Consider the following 19,311-nt stretch of genomic DNA (forward strand, 5'->3'; position numbering starts at 1 on the left):
GAATTACACTGCCAGTTCAGAGATCGATCTTCCAGTAACAAGGCTGAAGTTAAGAATTGGGGAATGATAATGTCACGAGCAAACCATACAGCTACAGTAGGTAACGTATATACAAAATAACTCTTTATGAAATTTGCTGAAACTCTCAATATATTCTGACAGAACATCATTCATTGGAAAAGAGACACTGGCACTTATCTGGGCATTGCAACACTTTGAGGTATGTGTCGGGGGTGGAGTAAGAGCTTTAGTGGTGAACACTGATCATAATCCCATAACCTTTCTCCATTCACTCCCAAACCCAAATTAATGGCTTATGCGTTGGTGTCCTTTTCTCCAACCATTTTATCTTGACATACCACACGTGAAAGGAGCTGAAAGTACACTGGCTGACGGCATGTCTAGAGCTATGTCTGCTTATGTTAACTTGTGTTTTACCTCCCTGCAGTATCTCTGTCCGTCCGCTCAGGTTTTCTTCTCTCTTAAATGCTTCCTAGGTACCAAGGTTGCTGAGGGGGTGGCGTTGAGACTGACTGCAAGTGGACGCTCACATGTTAACAGTAACACACCAGAGTGCATTGGGTTATGATTGCTAGTTGTATGTATTGTTTTGGGTAATGGCATGATATTGTAGCCGTGCTTGAATTTTTGGGTATCCTGGTGAGGACCCCCATTCTTAAGGGAGGGAGTGTCCCACTTTGCCCGTCAATTATCTTAAGGGGGATTAATTGTGCGGCAGACCCTACGCTAAGCATTTATACGTGTGTGGTGGTGTGTCTGTCACTCTGCAGTTACACCTCCAAAACACTAGTTGGCAGCAGAGGTTTCTGTGAAGCGCTGTAAGGTTTAATTGATTCAAAACACACCCAAAACACACATTTAACACAGCTTAATAGAGACAATTTCAAACACAAGTACACAAATTATCTTACTCTGCTGTATGTGACTGCAGATGCCGGGAGGTGGCTGGTAGGTGGAGCTGGGAGGGTCATCTGGTCATACCTGCCCACCTGGGTGGGACTCCCAGAAGGCAAAATAGGACCGCCTCTCTAATCAGTAACTCTCCCAGCTGGGCCTGCAGCATGCTCCTCAGCCTTTGTTCTTTACCAGGAAACACTGCACCATATTATCACTCATCCACTCACTTCTTACATGACTGATCCCTTTCCCACTTACAAACTCCACCAGTTAGTTAATATGTTTCTTAGTTAACGTTAAATAAATAATTTTTTGATTGATATATGTGTGTGACCTTTATTTTTTGTTGCCATCTTTGAGCCAGGCGGTAACAACGAGACAGATAATGTGAAAAATCATATTCCTGTAACATAGTCGACAATCACTGCTTGTGGACAAACTGTGGACCCACCCTCCCTAGTGCATGTTCTCACTCAGTCAAGCTCAATATCTTCAACGTGTAGCTTCATGAGGAGCTTGCCAAACATGAAGGCTGAAAAAAAAAACCAACCACTTGCCATGAAACAACTGTCTATCCTTCCTTCTCCAACAACGTACACGGCAAAGACATGTAAGAGGAAGAAGACAGTTTTCTTGTAGAGTGCAAGCAAGCTTTTTGTCATCGGTCTTCTTCTGTTTACTTGTCTACGCTGTTGGCATTAGAGACTTCTCCTGAGCTCTGATTGGTTGTTTTTCATTCCGTTTTTTCGTGGATTCTTGCAAATACTGTTAGAGGCATTTAGGATTCAGATGAACATGATTTTTTTCACAGATTATCTGTCTTATGTACTGTCAGGATAAAGTGACAGTTTCAGCAAATATGACAAAAGTTATTTTTATAAAAGTCACCTACTGTAGCTTTAATTGAATCAACTAATATTCTACATAAATCTTATTTTGAAATATACTAGTATATTATAACCTCACCATGAGCTGACATTTTTAAACCCACGGCTCATTCTTGTTTACCTTTTTGTGTGTATTTTCTGCTCCTATTCATGTCAAATTTTCTATGAATTGTTTCTTATTTTATGTTAGAAATATCAAGTCCAGAGGTTTTTGTTTTATTTGTGACAGGCTGATGTCATGTTGACATTTTCAGCTTATTTGAATAAAAGCAACAGCAGAGGATCCATCAGGAAGCACTTTGACTTTGATGTCATGTTAATTGCACAATTATGGTTAAACCTGCTTTCATCAGGCTCAGACTCCCAGACGTAGAGGCACACAAGGAGCACAATAGTCACAGTGTGCTCCGCTTCATATCACATAGCATTTATTTCTGTGTGTTGTGCTGCACACACACACACACTTACCATTACTCTAGTCATTGCCTGCTACTGGGCTTCCTGTCTTCATTGGGATCAAAAGTCTGTAGCAGTTATTGCTCGAATCAAAGAACCTGTGGGTGTTAAAGATCCATTGTGTAGGATTTGGGGTATATTTTCATTAGTTTATTACCACCTGAAAATAAGAATTGTTGTGTTGTTATGTTAGTATAAGCCATTTATATCCACATATGGGTCATCTCCCACCGAGTCCACCATGTTGTTTCTACAGTAACCCAGAGCAGTCAAATCAGACACTGACTCTACATGCCCGGTTTCATTCCGAAGTCGTCAAAATCCGGCACTTAGGCAGTGACTTGCGGCATCAGACACTGACGAAAAAAGTTGAAATGAATCACCTGTTGGTGGTGTTGATAAATAATACACCAATTCAGACTGAAGTTCCTGAAAGAATTGAAGTTTATTAAATACGCAGTTTTGAATTTAATAAACAGGAGCACAGATTTGAAACGGCTTAGATAAACATTCTATGTTGCTTATTAGCTTCATTGACTCCATGTTGAATGCCTCTCATCATTGTCTCTATAACAATGATGTGTGCTTAGTGTGTTTGGATTATGGTTAGATTTGCATCCAACCATTAGCTTCCCCAGAGAACCAGATGAGAGCGAGCACATGTCGAGCACAATGCACAGTAAACAACGCCCTGTGTGAACAGTCCAGGTGCTGCTCGGGTTTTTGTCAGAGTTTAAAAGGCAGCAATAAACTGTGACTTAGATGGGTTTGCCTTCATCATCCTGTTACCTTTTACTATGTGTTTATCCATTGTTCATTTTGTTGTAATGGCTTCTATACTTAACCTTTCTATTTGTTCGTGAAGAATCATCACCCAGTACAAATATTGCTCTGCTCTAACAGTCATCATCTGTAATGTGTTCAGGCCAGATGATAATAGGAAATAGCAAAGAGTGTTGATTGGATCAGTAATGAGAGGCACCATTGTTTCAGAATGACCACACTATTTCTTGGCCAGGACCAGTAGATGACTGGAGTCTCCACTGTTTGCCCTGCAACTGTTCCCAGCCAAGAAAAAAATCAGCATCTTACACAACCATAAAACAGTAAATTGTTGTTTACACTTTGGTTTTGCATGGATTAAACAAAAGTGATGTGTTTATTAGTGGTGCCAGTTGACAGACTTTGAACTTTTTGGACAGAGTCAGCCTAGCTACTTCCCTCTGTTTCCAGTCTTTATGCAAAGCTAGTTGCTTGCTTCAGCTTTATTAACAGCTTAGGTGTACATCCCAAAATGTGGAGCTGCTAGTCCCAGCACAAAGTGATTTTACCTCTGAGGTTTTCAAAACCAATTATTTTAGGCAGAGAGAAGACATATTACGAATATATAATATTTCACACACAAAAAAAGTAGGCCTGGGCTAAAGATCAAAGTCGCCCACAAATCACCAGCAGCAGACTTGTTAGCTGCTGTATGAGACCCAGCAGGTGGCAGCAGTTTTTGTAGCTCTGGGCAACTACTGCAGTATGAAGAGCAGGAAAGGGCAGGTGGGAGGGGCGGTGTACGGGTCAAACAAACACTGGACTTTCACCTGGGAGACTCGTGTCCTATGTAAAACCAAAAGTCTTTACACACGGCTGTGGCTCAGAGGTAGAGTGGGTCGTACACTAATTGGAAGATTGGTAGTTGGGTCCCTGGCTGCTCCAGTCCGCATGTCAAAGTGTCCTTGGGCAAGATCCTGAACCCAAAATTGCACCTGATGGCTGTTCCATCGGTGTGTGGGTGTGAATGGTTACTGAGTAGTAGGTGGCACCTTGTATGGTAGCCTCGGCAGTGTAAGCACAATACGAGGCCTGACAGAGGTGTACGCCACTTCCCACTGAAAAGTTGTGATCTATTAAAAACAGACTTGATGGGAGAAACTTTGACCCATGCCTATGAACATTTTGGAGACGTGAAAGTGGCGATGCAGATGGTGAGGTGGAAGTCTGATTGTAGAAACTGTCAATATTTTTGACGCACGCATTTTTGACTTTTGTCCATACGTACATTTTTAGTATGGATCCTATGCATTGTTTTATAAATGAGATCCCATGTTGAGAACCATGTGCTGGATTAAACTACTGTGCCAACCATATAAGATACTTAAAACTAGCTCCAGCTCAACCAGCTACAACAGTAAAATGCATCAGTAGGCCTTTTAACAATCTAATTATGCAAGGGCAAAAAAACAACATCATTATCGTTTTATATTATAAAATGTAATTGTACCTATTTTTCATATTCAGGTTTTTACGATAAAATAAGTGTGATATAAACAATTGAAAAGTCACTGTAATAAATTGCAAATATGTTTGATCTATTTCACAATACACTCCAAATCCTTCTTTAAATGTATGGTGTCAGATCATATGTAAAATATATTTCACATACATAGGAAGTCCTAGTGCAGTATATAAACCGATCATTTTAAATTGCACATAAAATAATAATGATTATAATGACACTGGGGTTATTTTCTTTCTATATAGAGATGATTGTTACAGGTGCAGAGGCATTGATGTGTATTACTCAAATAATATTGCACTGTTACGATAACATCGTCCCATCGTGCTAAAAACAGTATCATGTTGAAGATGTGAACAAATAAATCATTACCACCAGAGGAGGGTAAATATTAAGTACAAAGCTGTAGTGAATGGGTGCTGTGACCAATGACTCCAGTGATGGAAAAAACATGTGAAGGGCTTTTTTCTTTTTCGGTGGTTCAAATGCGTCACCGGTTCAGGGCGTGTTCCTCCCAACAGGGTCTATATAGTTCTGTGATCTCTGCCACACAATACACAAAGCATTATTGCAGCCTCCTCTCACACACACCAAATTAACCCAAAGAGCTCTCATCTGAAATATAAAATGCAGGCCGAGGAGTACAATCGCAGAGGTAATCATAACTTCCATTTTACTACTGATTTTGTCTGTTGTTAAATTTCACTGCAGGTAATGATAAGGAAACATAGGAATATGGATATCATTCCAGCTGTTACAGTGTCTGTTACTGATCAGGTAAGGAGCTGGTCGACTACATCACACAGTACCTGGGCTCCATCAGGGAGAGACGGGTGATTCCAGATGTGAAGCCAGGTTACATGAAGGAGCTTCTCCCTGACACAGCGCCCACAGAGCCAGAGGACTGGGAGAGTATCTTCGACGACATTGAGAAAGTCATCATGCCAGGAGTAAGTAATGTCATCCATTATTGTAACATGTGAAGGTAGGGTGCACCTTTCCCTGTCTGCTTTATGAAGTATTTTCTCATCTTCTTCCACAGGTGGTTCACTGGCAGAGCCCTCACATGCATGCCTACTACCCCAGTCTGACTTCATGGCCCTCTATGCTTGGAGACATGCTGGCTGATGCCATCAACTGTGTTGGATTCACCTGGGTAAGGTGCACTATTTCTCCACTACACTACCTAACCACAATGGAGTTACACCATCTGAATATTAAATTGTCTGTCGCTGGTTTTGAACAGGCCTCCAGCCCAGCGTGCACAGAACTGGAGATGAATGTGATGGACTGGTTGTGTAAAGCACTGGGGCTCCCCTCCTTCTTTCTGCACCACCACCCTGACAGCAGAGGTGGAGGCATTCTGCAGGTCTGCAGCAGCTTTGACTAGTTATTTTAAACCCTAAACCTTTACACGGTAATCTCTGTTAACTTATTATCTTTTTCTTCTACCTGACACTCCTGTTAGAGCACAGTCAGTGAGAGCACACTGGTTGCTCTGCTGGCAGCCAGAAAAGACAAAATTACGCAGCTGAGGGCGGAGCTCGACCAGGATGTAGATGACTCGGTCCTAAATTCAAGACTGGTGGCCTACGCTTCAGACCAGGTCAGTGTCAGTGCTCCTTGTACAATACCCTCCTGTCAATCAGATTAAAGAAAAACTGATATCATGTGTGATTGTTTTTATAGGCTCATTCCTCAGTTGAGAAGGCAGGTCTGATCTCCCTGGTGAAGATCACGTTTCTTGCCACTGATGAGAAGTTGTCTCTGAGAGGTGACACTTTGAGACAAGCCATACAGGAGGACAGGAGGCGGGGACTGGTCCCTTTCATGGTTGGTATTTGATGCTGAGGGATGGCATGGGTATAATAAGAGTGTATATGTGAAAAGAGCAGCGTTTGTGTCCTGTTAGATTCTAAAGCCAAACCCTGTTCTTTTTTTCTAAACCCAACCATGTGTATTAGTTGTTGAGGGAAAAAAAAACATCAATCTGCGTTATTGTACAGACGTAGTGCATTTATTTTGAAAGAGACTGTATGTTAATGGTAAATTTCCTGTGAAAACAGAAGTGTATTTTGAAAAACGACAATGCATGTAACAGGCAGAACTTGACACGGCGTCCCAGAACATCAACAACCAACGCACCCAGGGTACCTTGCACATAGTATCTGGACGTGGAAAGTCCATGACCAAATGTTGATATGTGACAAGGTCGCAGTGAGAATGTGTTGGACTGGCAACTACTTTTAAAGCACACACTATTGTACTATAAAATATCATATTTTAGAATCTTTCTTGTTGGTACATTCAAGCAAAATCCAAAATCTAAGATATGAAAGTCAGTTGTCAATTGTGCAAAAATATATATAAAAGCAGTGTCAACTTGGGATCCCCTCGTCACATTTCAACGAGACACCCCATAAATGTCTCAAGTGATTTCATTTAAATCATTGTTTAAGAGAGGGAAATTTAGAAGACTGAAAAAGTTACACAAATGTATGTATCAGAAGTTGTTTTTTTCCTCTCCCATTAATCATCTCGTGACCCCTCAGATTTATCTTGTGAATCTTTGGAGGGCTCAACCCCTTCATCTGGAACAACTGGTCAAACTAAAGCAGTTAAAACTGGCCACATCACCAAAAATGTAATCTAACAATGTTATGAATAAAAATATATCAGTCATGGGACATTTTTCTGCAGAACATCTCCTTTTACTTTAATACTGTGTGTATGTATATGTTGCTGATAATACTTGTGTGTTTACCTAAGTCGGAGTTTTAATGCAGGACTTCAACTTGTAATGGAGAATTTTCACATTAACGTATTGATACTTTCACGTACAAGATCTAAGTACTTATCCCACCTCTACAAATACCTTGAAATGAAAAAGAAACAATGCTGCTTCAAAGGTGAAAATATAAAAAATGGTCAGTGATAAAATGTAATTGTACAATTTGTAGAGCTAAGCTAAAACTACTGTGTTTTACATTGAATATTACATCATATATGTGATTTTGTTTCTCTCCTGTTCAGCTATGTGCAACTTTGGGAACCACAGGAGTCTGTGCCTTCGACAACTTGTCTGAACTGGGACCAGTCTGTACGTCTTCAAATTTCCTCCCAATAATGTCTGTTTAAATACTGCCTGGGAAGTCAAACATTGTGTTGTTGCACTGAGATGCAATAGGAGAATTACAGTGTTTGTGTTTAAATGTTTATCTACAGGTGCAGAAGAGGGACTGTGGCTCCATGTTGATGCTGCATACGCCGGCTCAGCCTACTTCTGTCCTGAGCTCCGCTGGTCCCTGCAGGGCATTGAATTTGCTCACTCTTTTGTCTTCAACCCCTCAAAGTGGATGATGGTCCATTTTGACTGCACGGCTTTCTGGTAAGGAAGAACACTGAAACCTTATCTAACATCACCTCAATAGGAAAAGAAAATCTAAATTAAAATAAAGATAGGTTGATGATATGGTTGAACTTTGTTTTCTCAGGGTCAAGGATAAATATAAGCTCCAGCAGACATTCACTGTTGATCCTGTTTACCTCCGACATGAAAACTCACAGGCAGCCACAGACTTCATGGTATCACACTGCCATGTCTTCACCTAATTCAAGACTCAGTTATCATATTGGATCATTTCATGCTATGACCTTTTCTCCTCCTGTTGTTCAGCACTGGCAAATTCCTCTCAGCCGACGTTTCCGTTCTCTCAAACTCTGGTTTGTGATGCGCTCCTTTGGACTGAAAAACCTCCAGGCTCATATCAGACATGTAAGTGGCATTTAGTTCTCTTCATGCAAATTTTCTTAGGAATAAATATTTAAAAAAAATATCATATAAAGACCTAGAGTCTTTATATAGGCCTGACATCTGCTTAAAGTTGGTACTATTAAGGTGGAAGCCTCCCCTTAAACTTTAGATTTCCCAGTGGATTCTTTAATTACTAGACCTCTCTGAATCTCCGTACAGCAGAAACTCAACTTGCTTTAGCAAAATGATCAAAGACCAGAGGACAGTAAATATACAAACATTAATTATATTTATCAGTATATATAATAAATGAATTACCTGTTTTCAACCTTGCATCATTGAGGATTGAGGCTTTTGGCTCCCAAGGGCTCAACTAAGTTGAGTGTTGCTGCTCTGGAGCTTGAACCAAGAGTACAAAGGGAAATACAATTAACACCTTGCCCGAGGCACTGGTGGAAGTTAAGTTATATAACCCAGACTGTGAAATAACATTTGTGACTGTATATAAATTTTAATACCAAGATATGGTCTCTATGTTTCCCTGTGGCAGTTTTTGACATTAACTGATGTTTCACTTGTTTTATTTATTCACTATTTCTATTTTAGTCTGTTTTATTTTAGTCTGCGTCTGTCTTGTTGCTTCTGGGTTGTCTTACCCATATTCCATCCAGGGTGGGAGAAGGGAGGAGGAGAAACTTTAAAGACTGTAAGGACAATAGGATCCTTATATTCTGAACCTCTTAAACCTTTCCCCTGACATTCATTTATTCATTCATTTTCCATTCCCGCCTTCACTGTTGTGGGTCGAAGGGGGGCTGGAGCCTATCCCAGCTGACATTGGGCAAGAGGCAGGGTACACCCTGGACAGGTCACCAGACTATCACAGGGCTGACAGACAACCATTCACACTCACATTCACACCTACGGAGAATTTAGAGTGACCAACTAACCTGCATGTCTTTGGACTGTGGGAGGAAGCTGGAGCACCTGGAAAAAACCCACACTGACACGGGGAGAGCATGCAAACTCCATACAGAAGGGCTCACACACCCCAGGGTTCAGACCAAGTACCCTCTTTCTGTAAACAATGTTAACCATTGCACCACCATGCCACTTTCCCCTGACAAATACTCTTAATATCATCATTTAAAAAAGAAACAAAATAAAAATTAAAATGAATGAAATATGCAAGACCATAATGAAGTCGATGAATGTCATAGAATAAGTCCAGTATTACCGGCATATGTAGATGCTCATAAGTTGCCTTTAAACTCACCTCCCGTACTGGGAAATAAAATTTTGATCACGAATAAAGATGAGGACTGAGTATTTAGAGTGTATTTAGTTTCTATGACAACCTGCGGTATTTTCTTGGTTTTAAGTTTCAGTTTTTACATGTATATTCATTTGATCATTTATTTTGTCTTTTCTAGGGGATTGAGATGGCAAAGCTTTTGGAGTCTCACATAAGAAGTGACCCAAATTTTGAAGTTCCTGCAGAGAGGCACCTCGGCCTGGTGGTCTTCTGTCTGAAAGTATGTGGCACAAATTTGTACCGTTTGTGCAGTAAACTTGTGACAAGCAACATGTCTTTCACTAGCTAATCATTGTTCAGACTTCCCAGTCACACCTCGTTCAAAGGTGAGTTATTGAATAAGGTCAGCCAGCTTTAACAAGCTCAGGTCAGAGTCATATCAGTGATTGTTAAAGAGAGCTGAAACCTTGACTTGATGTCGCTGAAAATGTTTCAGCTTTGTTCTGGAGCTGTTAGGTTTTTAAGGGCCTGCAGTGATTATGAATATTTTGTAATTTTCTTATTCTAGGGAGGAAATAATTTGACCCAGGAGCTGCTGAGGAGACTGACCCGGTCAGGCACCATGTACCTCATCCCTGCAGACATTCACACCAAGCGTATCATCCGATTCACGGTGACCTCACAGTTCACCACCGCAGATGACATCCTTAAGGACTGGAGCATCATCTCCAAAACGGCTTCCGCTCTTCTGGCTGAGACGCAGGCACTGAATAATGCAGACCAACCAAAATTAGGGAAAGACGAGGTGATAGACGAAAACCAAGACCCCAAATCAGGCACCCAGTCTGAGGAGAGAGATAATGCTGCCTCCAGCCTGGACAAGGCTCAGGTGGAGCTGTGGATTGACAAGGCCTGGAATCGATCTCGGAGACCAATGCGGTCTCTTAGCTGCAGCAGCGAGCCGTACACTTACACCGGGCCGCTGTCTGGCTGTGACTTTGACACAAGGCCTGGTCTTAAAGATGCTGCAGGAGCCCTCCCCAGTGCGCCATCAGCAGCAGGATCTGGTCCTATGTTTAAGATCACAGAGATGCCTTCAAATCTTCTGGGTAAACAGGTCCTGAAAAAGCTGACAAAGTTCTACAGCGTGCCCAGTTTCTGCAACCAGTGGGTGCAGTGCGGTCGGCACCAGCTGTGCTGCCCCGTGAAGGTCTCACAGGGAACTCAAAAACACTTGTCCTCCACCTGCAGAAGAATAAACTGTATGTCCTCTTCTCCTGTAACCAACACAGCCCCCTCTCCTACTCCACTGGAAACTGCCACTGCACCCAAGCTCCTGTAAAGATGCTGAAAGCAGTGTACAGTAATACACACACACACACACACAAACACACAGAGTAATTCAGCTATTTAATAATTAAGCAATTTACTACCAGCTGTGAGCCGGCATATTCAGTACTTGTCTGAATTGAAGATCACCATCTAACTGTGTCAATGATTTGGGATTGCTGTGATGGTTTACAATCATGTTTTTAAAAATATTTTTATTAAAAAGTGTTTCAAACAAAATTATATACTTTGAAATATTTCAGTGCACAATATTACCCACAAGTAGCTCATGAAATGTGTTGTACATAAATGCTCAATGTGCAGGTCATTTATCATTACTTGGCATCCTGTTTCAATAAAGTGTGCAGGATTTAGAGGGATCTACTGGCAGAAATTGAATATAATATTCAAAATGATGTCTTCATTGGTGTATAATCACCTGAAACTAAGAACCATGATGAGCCCCAACTTATCTACAGTCAGCCTTGTTGAGATACGGTCACACATGAGCAAAATTAACCCTGGCAAATATTTGCCTCTTATTCACTTGCATTCAATGCGAGCAGAGCGGTGAATAAAACATAAGCTTCCGATGGCAAAGCAAATTCACATTGTGGCATTGTGTGCAGTTTAACTTGGTGAACTTTGACTAGCAAAGTCACACCTTTATGGATGTGTCACTGACTGTTGCCGACCAGCTGATATTGTATGATGTTGGTCAAGAAAAATACAAACTGCTCTGCATGAAATGCTACCTGTCTGGCAGTGAGTTGGGAGACAGACACTGAATGTAAGAAAATGGAAAATGTACCAACGACATCATATTTCACAGTATTTCTTGGCCAGCTAGCTTTCTGTGTCCCATCAGAAGCTAACCACATTCAGCATGAATATCGCCTTGGCAAGCAATGGCCACTCACCTATATTCGCTCATGTGTGACCATCTCTTTGTACCACCGTGTTTCTACAGTAGCCCAAAAAAGACAAACCAAACCATGGCGCTAGAGAGGGTCTTTCGTCTTTTTTTACATTAAAGTCGCAGCTTAAGTTTGGTCGCGTCATAGATTTTGGATATCGTAATATTGTAAGCGCTGTCTTTTAAAGGCTGCATTACAGTAAAGTGAAGTAATCTAGCAGACTGTTTTAGCTCTTTAATCACTTAGTCATTCTATCCACATTACTGATAATTATTTATCAAAAATCTCATTGTGTAGATATTTTGTAAAAGCACCAACAGTCGTCCCCACAATATTGTTGCAATATCGATATTGAGTTAAAAAATATTGTGGTAGTCTATTTGAATGAAGGCCACCACAGGTTCTCCAACATTCTTGGAAAGGCAGGCGTGAGGGGAGAGGTATTCAGTCAGCTGCAATCTTTAACCTCACCACTAGATGCCGCTATATCCTACAAACTGGTCCTTTAAAGCCTAAAAATCAAATGTACAATTTTGAGGTTGAAAATCCAACAATAAACACTGAATTCATTCAGAGCCTGATTTTTCCCTCTGCGATGGAGTTGAATATCTCCTGAGTCATGGGTACGTAGCCCTTGTTGTCCTCCAGGTAGAACAAAGGGTCCTTGATGACAGCTGGGTTGAAGCCCTCCTCTGCCAGCTTCACCTTCATTTGCTTAAATGTCCCAGTTACTACCAGTGCATCCTGCCAGAGGAACATAAATGGCTGTATAATGGTTGCAAGACATTTTTTTTAATGTGTTATTATCTTATTGAGCAAGACTTAGCTTACCTGTATGCGTATGAAGCGCGGTCTTGCGTAGCTAGGGAGGTAGCTTTTGACATGCTGATATGTAGCTTTGCCGTCAAACTCCATGTTTTCTTTGAGCGTCAGTGCTGCCATTCCAATTCTTCCCTCGTGTCCTAATGATTGAACGTCAGAGCTGTTTATTTAGACTTATTCCAGGACGTGAGCATGAACAGCTCTGCCTGTGTTTCACAGTAAGCACTTGTTTCAAATATGTGCTGTCCCCTTTCAAAATTCTTCTAAATTCTCATATTTTTAAACTTTACTTGAAGGATTAACATGATTTATGATTACAGTGGTTGATGATTAACAGGCATGTGAAAGGTTATATAGATCCAACAGGTCTAATCAAAGCTTTAAAAACCCTAAACAGACTCAGACACAGATTTGGTGGTCAGAGAAAACCTTTTACTAATTTTATACCTTGGAGATTTTCACATACGAGATCTTTCTAATACCCATTTTTTAATTAGTAGCCTATGTAATTTATGAATCTTAAATAACTGCTAATAGTGTCATTATTACCTGGCACCTTCACACCATAGACATTAGCCTCCTCAATGCAGTCCACTGTGAGCAAATGATCGGCCACCTCTGTGGTTGCCACGTTTTCTCCTTTCCACCTGTATTGAATGACAGTATGTAAGAGAACAGTTAGTTATAATTTACATAAAAACAGTCAGGAAAAATCTTTTTTCACTTGCAGAAATGCTGAAATAATAATAAAATGTGAAAAACATCTTAAATTCAGTTTCTAGAGACAAAATGTTATTATTCCATAGGTTTTTTCCAGCTGGTGACTTTCAAATTCAAAATATGCCTGAGCTGACATGACTTTCAGGGATTTTGAATAACATTAATCTACAGAAGTCAATCATCTGTAACGGTTGGCAATCAGGCTTTGTTCTACTTTTAATCCAACCAACAGCAACCCTGTTTTCAGACGTGGATTCCATTATTTGCTTTGCTTCTCACATTTGTTCAATTGGTTTCATCCACTCACCTGAAAGTGTCTCCAATGCGGTCTTGGAAGAAGATAAATCCCTCGTGGTCTATCTTTAGAAGGTCCCCACTGTTAAAGTAAAGGTCTCCCTTCACAAACACATCTCTCAACTTCTTCTTCTCTGTCTGCTGAGTGTTCTTGGCATAGCCGCTGAAGGGTGCTCTCTTTCCGATCTTTGCTACCAACAGACCCGTCTCTCCTGCGAGTCAAAGTAACAACGATGGGTATTAGTCAGAGCTACAAGGTCAAGAGAGAGCTATGCTTTAGGAGGAGATTGGCTCACCTCTGGGGACTTCAATACAGAATCCTCTGGAGTCTTTGACTGGCTCCTCTTTCTCTGTGTCGTACCTTATGAGAGCATACTTACACGCCATCTGAAAGACAGACCCAGAGCAAAACGTGGTGAAGAATAAGAAACCCAATCGCCACAGTAAATGTTTGCAATGTAGTTTCTACAAAACACAGATACATTACACTATTGTACACTATTTTGTAGCAAATATGTTGAAACTTATTCAACAATGCTTTGGTGAAGGATTGGTTGGCTTTAGGCACAAAAACCACTTGGTATTGGCTAGGAAAAGATCATTTTTTGGCTTAAAATACCAATATTTGGTGGCACAAGGTTGCTGGAGAAGCAGCAGTGTCAGTGAAAGTCAGTGAAATATACCCAGATTCAGTGGCTCAAACACTACTGGGAAACGCCGCAACGTGGCACAAACACTGGTGAAAACAGCATGAATTGTCACCAAAATCAACTGGTGTTGTTTTTTGTTGATCTCAAATAGTCATCTTCATCTTCAGATGACAAAATCAGCTCATGAATGTCACTTTAGAAACAGTAATACATGTATGTAATGTACAAATGTAACATATCCAGTTTGCAGAAATGTACAATGCAAACACTTTCTCCTAGCGACAGAGCTGAAAATAAAGTAGTCATATAAATAATCTTGTTTTGCACATTTAAACTCATATTGTTTATATTGCAATGATGCAATTAGCACCCGTAAAAGCTGGAAAAAATAGTCTAGCCAGCCCTCCAACTTCATCCCATAGTGTTTAATATTAAACTCTACAACAAAAATACAGAAACAAGGGACCTCTTACTTTGTAGAGAAAATGCTCTTTGCCAATTGCTCCAACTTTGCCGCAGTAGTTGACAAATCCAACATTTCCTTCTGTTGCTCCGTAGCATTCACAGATGCAAATGTCCCCAAATCGCTGCAGGAAATCGGCCCAGGTATCGGATCTTATACCGTTCCCCAAAGCCAGTCGGACTTTATGATCTCTGTCATTGTCTCTCTAGAAGAGAAGTGAGATCAGGACAAGAAACATCACATTATGTTTACCTTTGGTTTTGGGTACAAGCAGCGTATCTGACTCCTGTAGGTGTTAGCTTTTAGCGAATGGCATTAAAGCTTTTTATGATTAATTTATATATATACTGTTGTAGCCTTTTATAATGATGGTAAAATGATGTAACAATGTGACATTGCCCTGAGGTTTACCTTTGGTGCGCTGCAGAGATAGCGCATGATTTCCCCTATGTACTGAATAACAGTCACATTGTACTTTCGACAGTCATTCCAGAAGTGGGACGCAGAGAATTTACGCCTTAAAACAACAGTGATGCCTGAAAATGAAGAGGCACAGATTTCATAAACACATAATCTCACACTGAGAGCTCAGTTAGTGTCGTAAACCTTCAGGACTTTGAAATACAAATAGTGGAAATCAAAGTCAAAGTGTGATTTGAGGTCATTAAGCTGTTTGTTTAACCTTTGGTAAACTCATCAGGCTTCAGCCTGGAAGTCATGTTTTGTACTTTTATGGTGCAATGAATTACCGTTTTCTATGGCCCCACAAAGTCCCATCAGAAAGCCAGCAGAATGGTACAGAGGCAGGTAAATGTAGATGACATCGTCTGAGCGTACGCCAGCAACAGCCTGCAGAAAAGTTGCCATCCAAACCCTTTCATGGTTGATTACAGCTGCCTTTGGAAGCCCTAAAAAGAAACATCGTCATGAGAGGCAGACTTGGGTAATTGTTATTGTCCTACTTCTGCAGCTCTGCACACTAAAAACACAAAAGCAGATTAAAGGTGAAGGTCAGATGAGTTTGTTGACCTACCTGTCGTTCCTGAGGTGTAGATGTACAGCGCAGGGCTCTTTATCTTGATGTTGGCCCTCAGCTCAGGGGACACAGGCTGGTCTGAGGCCTGCTGAATTTTACCAGAGAAGCTTTCAATGCCCTCTACATCACACTTCTCACTGAGGATAAACACATGGATGCCCTGTTGTTTCAAAGTGGGCAACACCTCCTCTACAGCATCTTGCAAGTCTGAGAGACACAAACAAGGGAGAGCAAGTGAAAGCTTTATGGAGGTCAGTACAGTGACAACAAAATAAGGAAAACAACCCTAGTAGATGTGAAGAATCATGGTCATTAAACCCTTTTAGACCAAACCCAGGGCATTACATCGGCCAGTTTCAGTTTATTGCAGATTTATTAATATCTGTGTGTATGTCAGCTGACAAGTAACAAGAAATTACAGAACAGAAATGTCCAACTCAATTGACAGAAATAATGTTGGCATTGTACATTCCTGCAAACCATAGATATGTTACATGTTACAAGTTTTTATGTAGCAGTTACACTGAAACTTTACATATCAAATACACTGTGGTTTATGTGTTATTAGGTTTAGGCACAAAAACTACTTGGTTATGGTTAGGAAAGGATACCTGCTTTTCATGGCACTCTCCCAGCTCAAAAAAACAGCTACAGGTCACTACAAAACACCTTCATTTGGTGCCCAAAAAACGCTGGAAAAATAGCAACCCATTAATACAAAACACCAACGTTAAGTGCCTACAAAGCAGCTGGAAAAACAGCGATAGGTGGCTACAAAACACCCACATTTAGTGCCTAAAAAGTCAATGGAAACACAGTGACTGGTTGCTACAAAACTCCCAGTTTTTGATGCCTAAAAAGCTGCTGGAAAACAAGCAAAAGGTGGCTACAAAATACCTACAATTACTTTTTAAAAAGTTGATGGAAACACAATGACTGGCTGCTACAAAACACCCATGTTTAGTGCCTAAAAAGCTGATGGAAAAACCCAGTGATAGGTCGCTGCAGAACACCCAATTCTAGTGCCTAAAAAGCCACTGTAAAAATAACTATGCATTGCTACAAAACAGAGACATTTGGTACCTGAAAAGCTGCTGGAAAACCAGTGAAAGGCCACTACAAAACACCTATGTTTACTGCCTAAAATGCAGATGGAGACATGGTGACTGGTTGCTACCAAACACCCAGTTTTGGTGCCTTAAAAGCCAAGGGAAAAACCCAGTGATAGGTTGCTACAAAACCCCCTGTACTGGTGCCTAAAAAGTCACTGGAAAAATAGCAATGTGTTGCTACTAAACACAGATGTTTCATACCCAAAAAGCTGCTGGAAAACCAGTGATATGTCACTAAAAAACACCTACACTTACTGTCTAAAGATGGAAAAACTGTGATGGGTTGCTACAAAACTCCCACATTTAGTGCCTAAAAAGCAGAGGGAAAAACCCAGTGATAGGTGGCTACAAAACACCCAGGTTTAGTGCCTAAAAAGATACTGGAAACACAGCAATAACTTGCTAAATCACAACCATTTGTTGGTCTTGTACAGTGGTCTGGAGCTTGGCCTTCTCTTCTCACTGGGCCATGGCTCGGGCCATTCTAGTTATAGAGTAAGCAAGGCGGTAGTGGTGACATAAGCTTCATTGAAATGCATAACTCATGGCGACTGCATGCTAGTTTTTCATCATCAGGAGCTGAGGCAGAGAGCACAGGAAAAATAATCAATTGATTTTTCGCAGGAGCTATTGAACAGGAAACCAACAAGCCTGTGCTGTCAGGGTCTTCTGCAACAAATCTGAAAGACATCTGTCTTGAAACACAGGAGTGAAAAGTGGAAGGGAAGAGTGTTGACATGAGTCAGTTTTCAAAGGCCTCAAGTAAAGGGCCTGGCAAATTTAGACTATCTCAGAGCTCAGGAAGGGACAATATAAAAGCTGTCCGCACCATCATGAGAAAAAAAACTTATCTTCAAGAGCAAGAACAACCAGTGTCACGCCATCCACCATCCCCACCACGTCCTGACGGCAATGTGAAGCAAATACAATGTGTTGGTGGTTTGCAGAAATGTACAACGCCAACATTTTCTTCTAGCAACTGGGACCAAAATGTCAAACTAGGTGTGACGTAATTCAGAAACAGAGTCTCCAATAATTAGTTTGTCCACAATAGAGAACCGATACATTTATTTTTAAACTGTAAATGTCTCTTGCAGTTTGTATCTTGGTCACATTTAATAATCATTTTAAATGTAAGGGATCATAACAAGATTGTTTTTTCATGTTATGCATTCATGTTAAAAGAAATGTCTTTACTTATTGGCCAAAATATAAATGTTGGCATCGGCCTCCAAAATCCAGTATCGGGGTTATACTGAAAACATCATGCAAAGAACATATTCACAGTGGGATATAAATATGACATAATTGATAATAAAGAGGTTAATTTCATTGATTCACAAGACTCATGTGAGCTGAGTAAGTGTTAATGACGTGAAATCTGAGTTTTAAATCCAGGTTTATGGGACAATATTAGAGAGGGAGGTGTGAAAAAAACATTATCACTTCACATTCCCAATGCAACACTATACAAAATGCAGTGTATCTCAGTTGTTTCCCAGCTCACCAGCACCAGCGACAAGGACCTTAGCGTCACAGCAGGAGAAGCAGTGCAGCAGAGACTTGGATCTGATGTTGTAGTTCAGAAAAGAAGCCGTGCAGCCCAGCTTGGCCAGTGCCAGCCACATCCACACAAACTGCGGCTCATTGCCCAGGAAGAGGGCCACCGTGTCCCCTGGCTTCAGGTGGGCATGCGTGGACAGAGCTCTGGCCACTTTATTGCTTTCTCTGTCGGCTTGGCTGTAAGTGTACGAGCTGTCTTCGAAAAGAATGAACTTCTTATGCGGCTGCTTCTTCGCCTGGTCCAGGAAACGATCCAAAATACTGTAAAAAGGTTTCTGCTTCTGGAATCTGTTGATGCTTATACCGATTTTAATGGAAGTAATAGTGTAACGTAAATCTTGAAAAAAGTAAGGGTTTCTCAAGTAAAGAAATAACGGCAAAACTGCCAAACCCGCAAGTACGGTGTAAAGAATATATGCAATCATTGTAAATCAGAAAAGTTTCAGTCCGTCTGCAGCGAGAGTCCTGGAAGATTCAGGTTTCATCAGCAAACATCAGTTGCAGATATATGCAGTTTACACCTCTTGAACTTTGACCGATTTTCTCCTCTAGGGGGAGTAACAAAAGAATTCCTGGGTTGAAATAAATTTGACCTCTCGGTGAATGGCTGCTTTATGATTTTACTGTTCGTCCTGTCTTGCAATCTAATTTAATCTTTGTGTTATTATCAGTGCCGTGCACAGACATTTTGCAAGGCAGGTGGTCAAGTGGAAAAGAGGGCATCCTTTCCACGTTTTTTATTTTTTTGTAGCTCACGTGAAGTGCTGGGACAAAAAAAGAAAAGAAAAAAAAAAGTGCACATGCAAAGGTCAGTACCTTGAGGCCCACGTGCATATACAGTTTATTTG

The 19,311-nt window shown here is 40.8% G+C and overlaps 2 protein-coding genes across 2 annotated transcripts; one reads left to right on the forward strand and one right to left on the reverse strand.

The window, feature by feature from the left end:
- hdc (histidine decarboxylase) lies at positions 1-10,951 on the forward strand. Its single transcript, XM_033626620.2, has 13 exons — positions 1-100; positions 498-5,203; positions 5,326-5,498; positions 5,591-5,704; positions 5,795-5,917; positions 6,017-6,154; positions 6,238-6,381; positions 7,582-7,648; positions 7,774-7,936; positions 8,043-8,133; positions 8,225-8,323; positions 9,736-9,837; positions 10,126-10,951. The coding sequence occupies exons 2-13, from the start codon at positions 5,176-5,178 to the stop codon at positions 10,897-10,899; spliced, it is 2,016 nt and encodes a 671-aa protein (XP_033482511.1). The 5' UTR covers positions 1-100; positions 498-5,175; the 3' UTR covers positions 10,900-10,951.
- Positions 10,952-12,022: 1,071 nt separating this feature from the next.
- Positions 12,023-18,956, reverse strand: LOC117256889 (long-chain fatty acid transport protein 2-like). Its single transcript, XM_033626630.2, has 10 exons — positions 18,408-18,956; positions 15,786-15,995; positions 15,502-15,660; positions 15,164-15,288; positions 14,763-14,957; positions 13,936-14,026; positions 13,653-13,851; positions 13,175-13,272; positions 12,635-12,765; positions 12,023-12,547 (listed from the first exon to the last, which is right to left on the reverse strand). Exons 1-10 carry the CDS (start codon positions 18,886-18,888, stop codon positions 12,374-12,376), a joined length of 1,863 nt encoding a protein of 620 aa, XP_033482521.2. The 5' UTR covers positions 18,889-18,956; the 3' UTR covers positions 12,023-12,373.
- Positions 18,957-19,311: the final 355 nt, after the last annotated feature.

Source organism: Epinephelus lanceolatus, chromosome 2 (genome assembly GCF_041903045.1).
Source record: "Epinephelus lanceolatus isolate andai-2023 chromosome 2, ASM4190304v1, whole genome shotgun sequence".
Taxonomy (NCBI): domain Eukaryota; kingdom Metazoa; phylum Chordata; class Actinopteri; order Perciformes; family Serranidae; genus Epinephelus; species Epinephelus lanceolatus.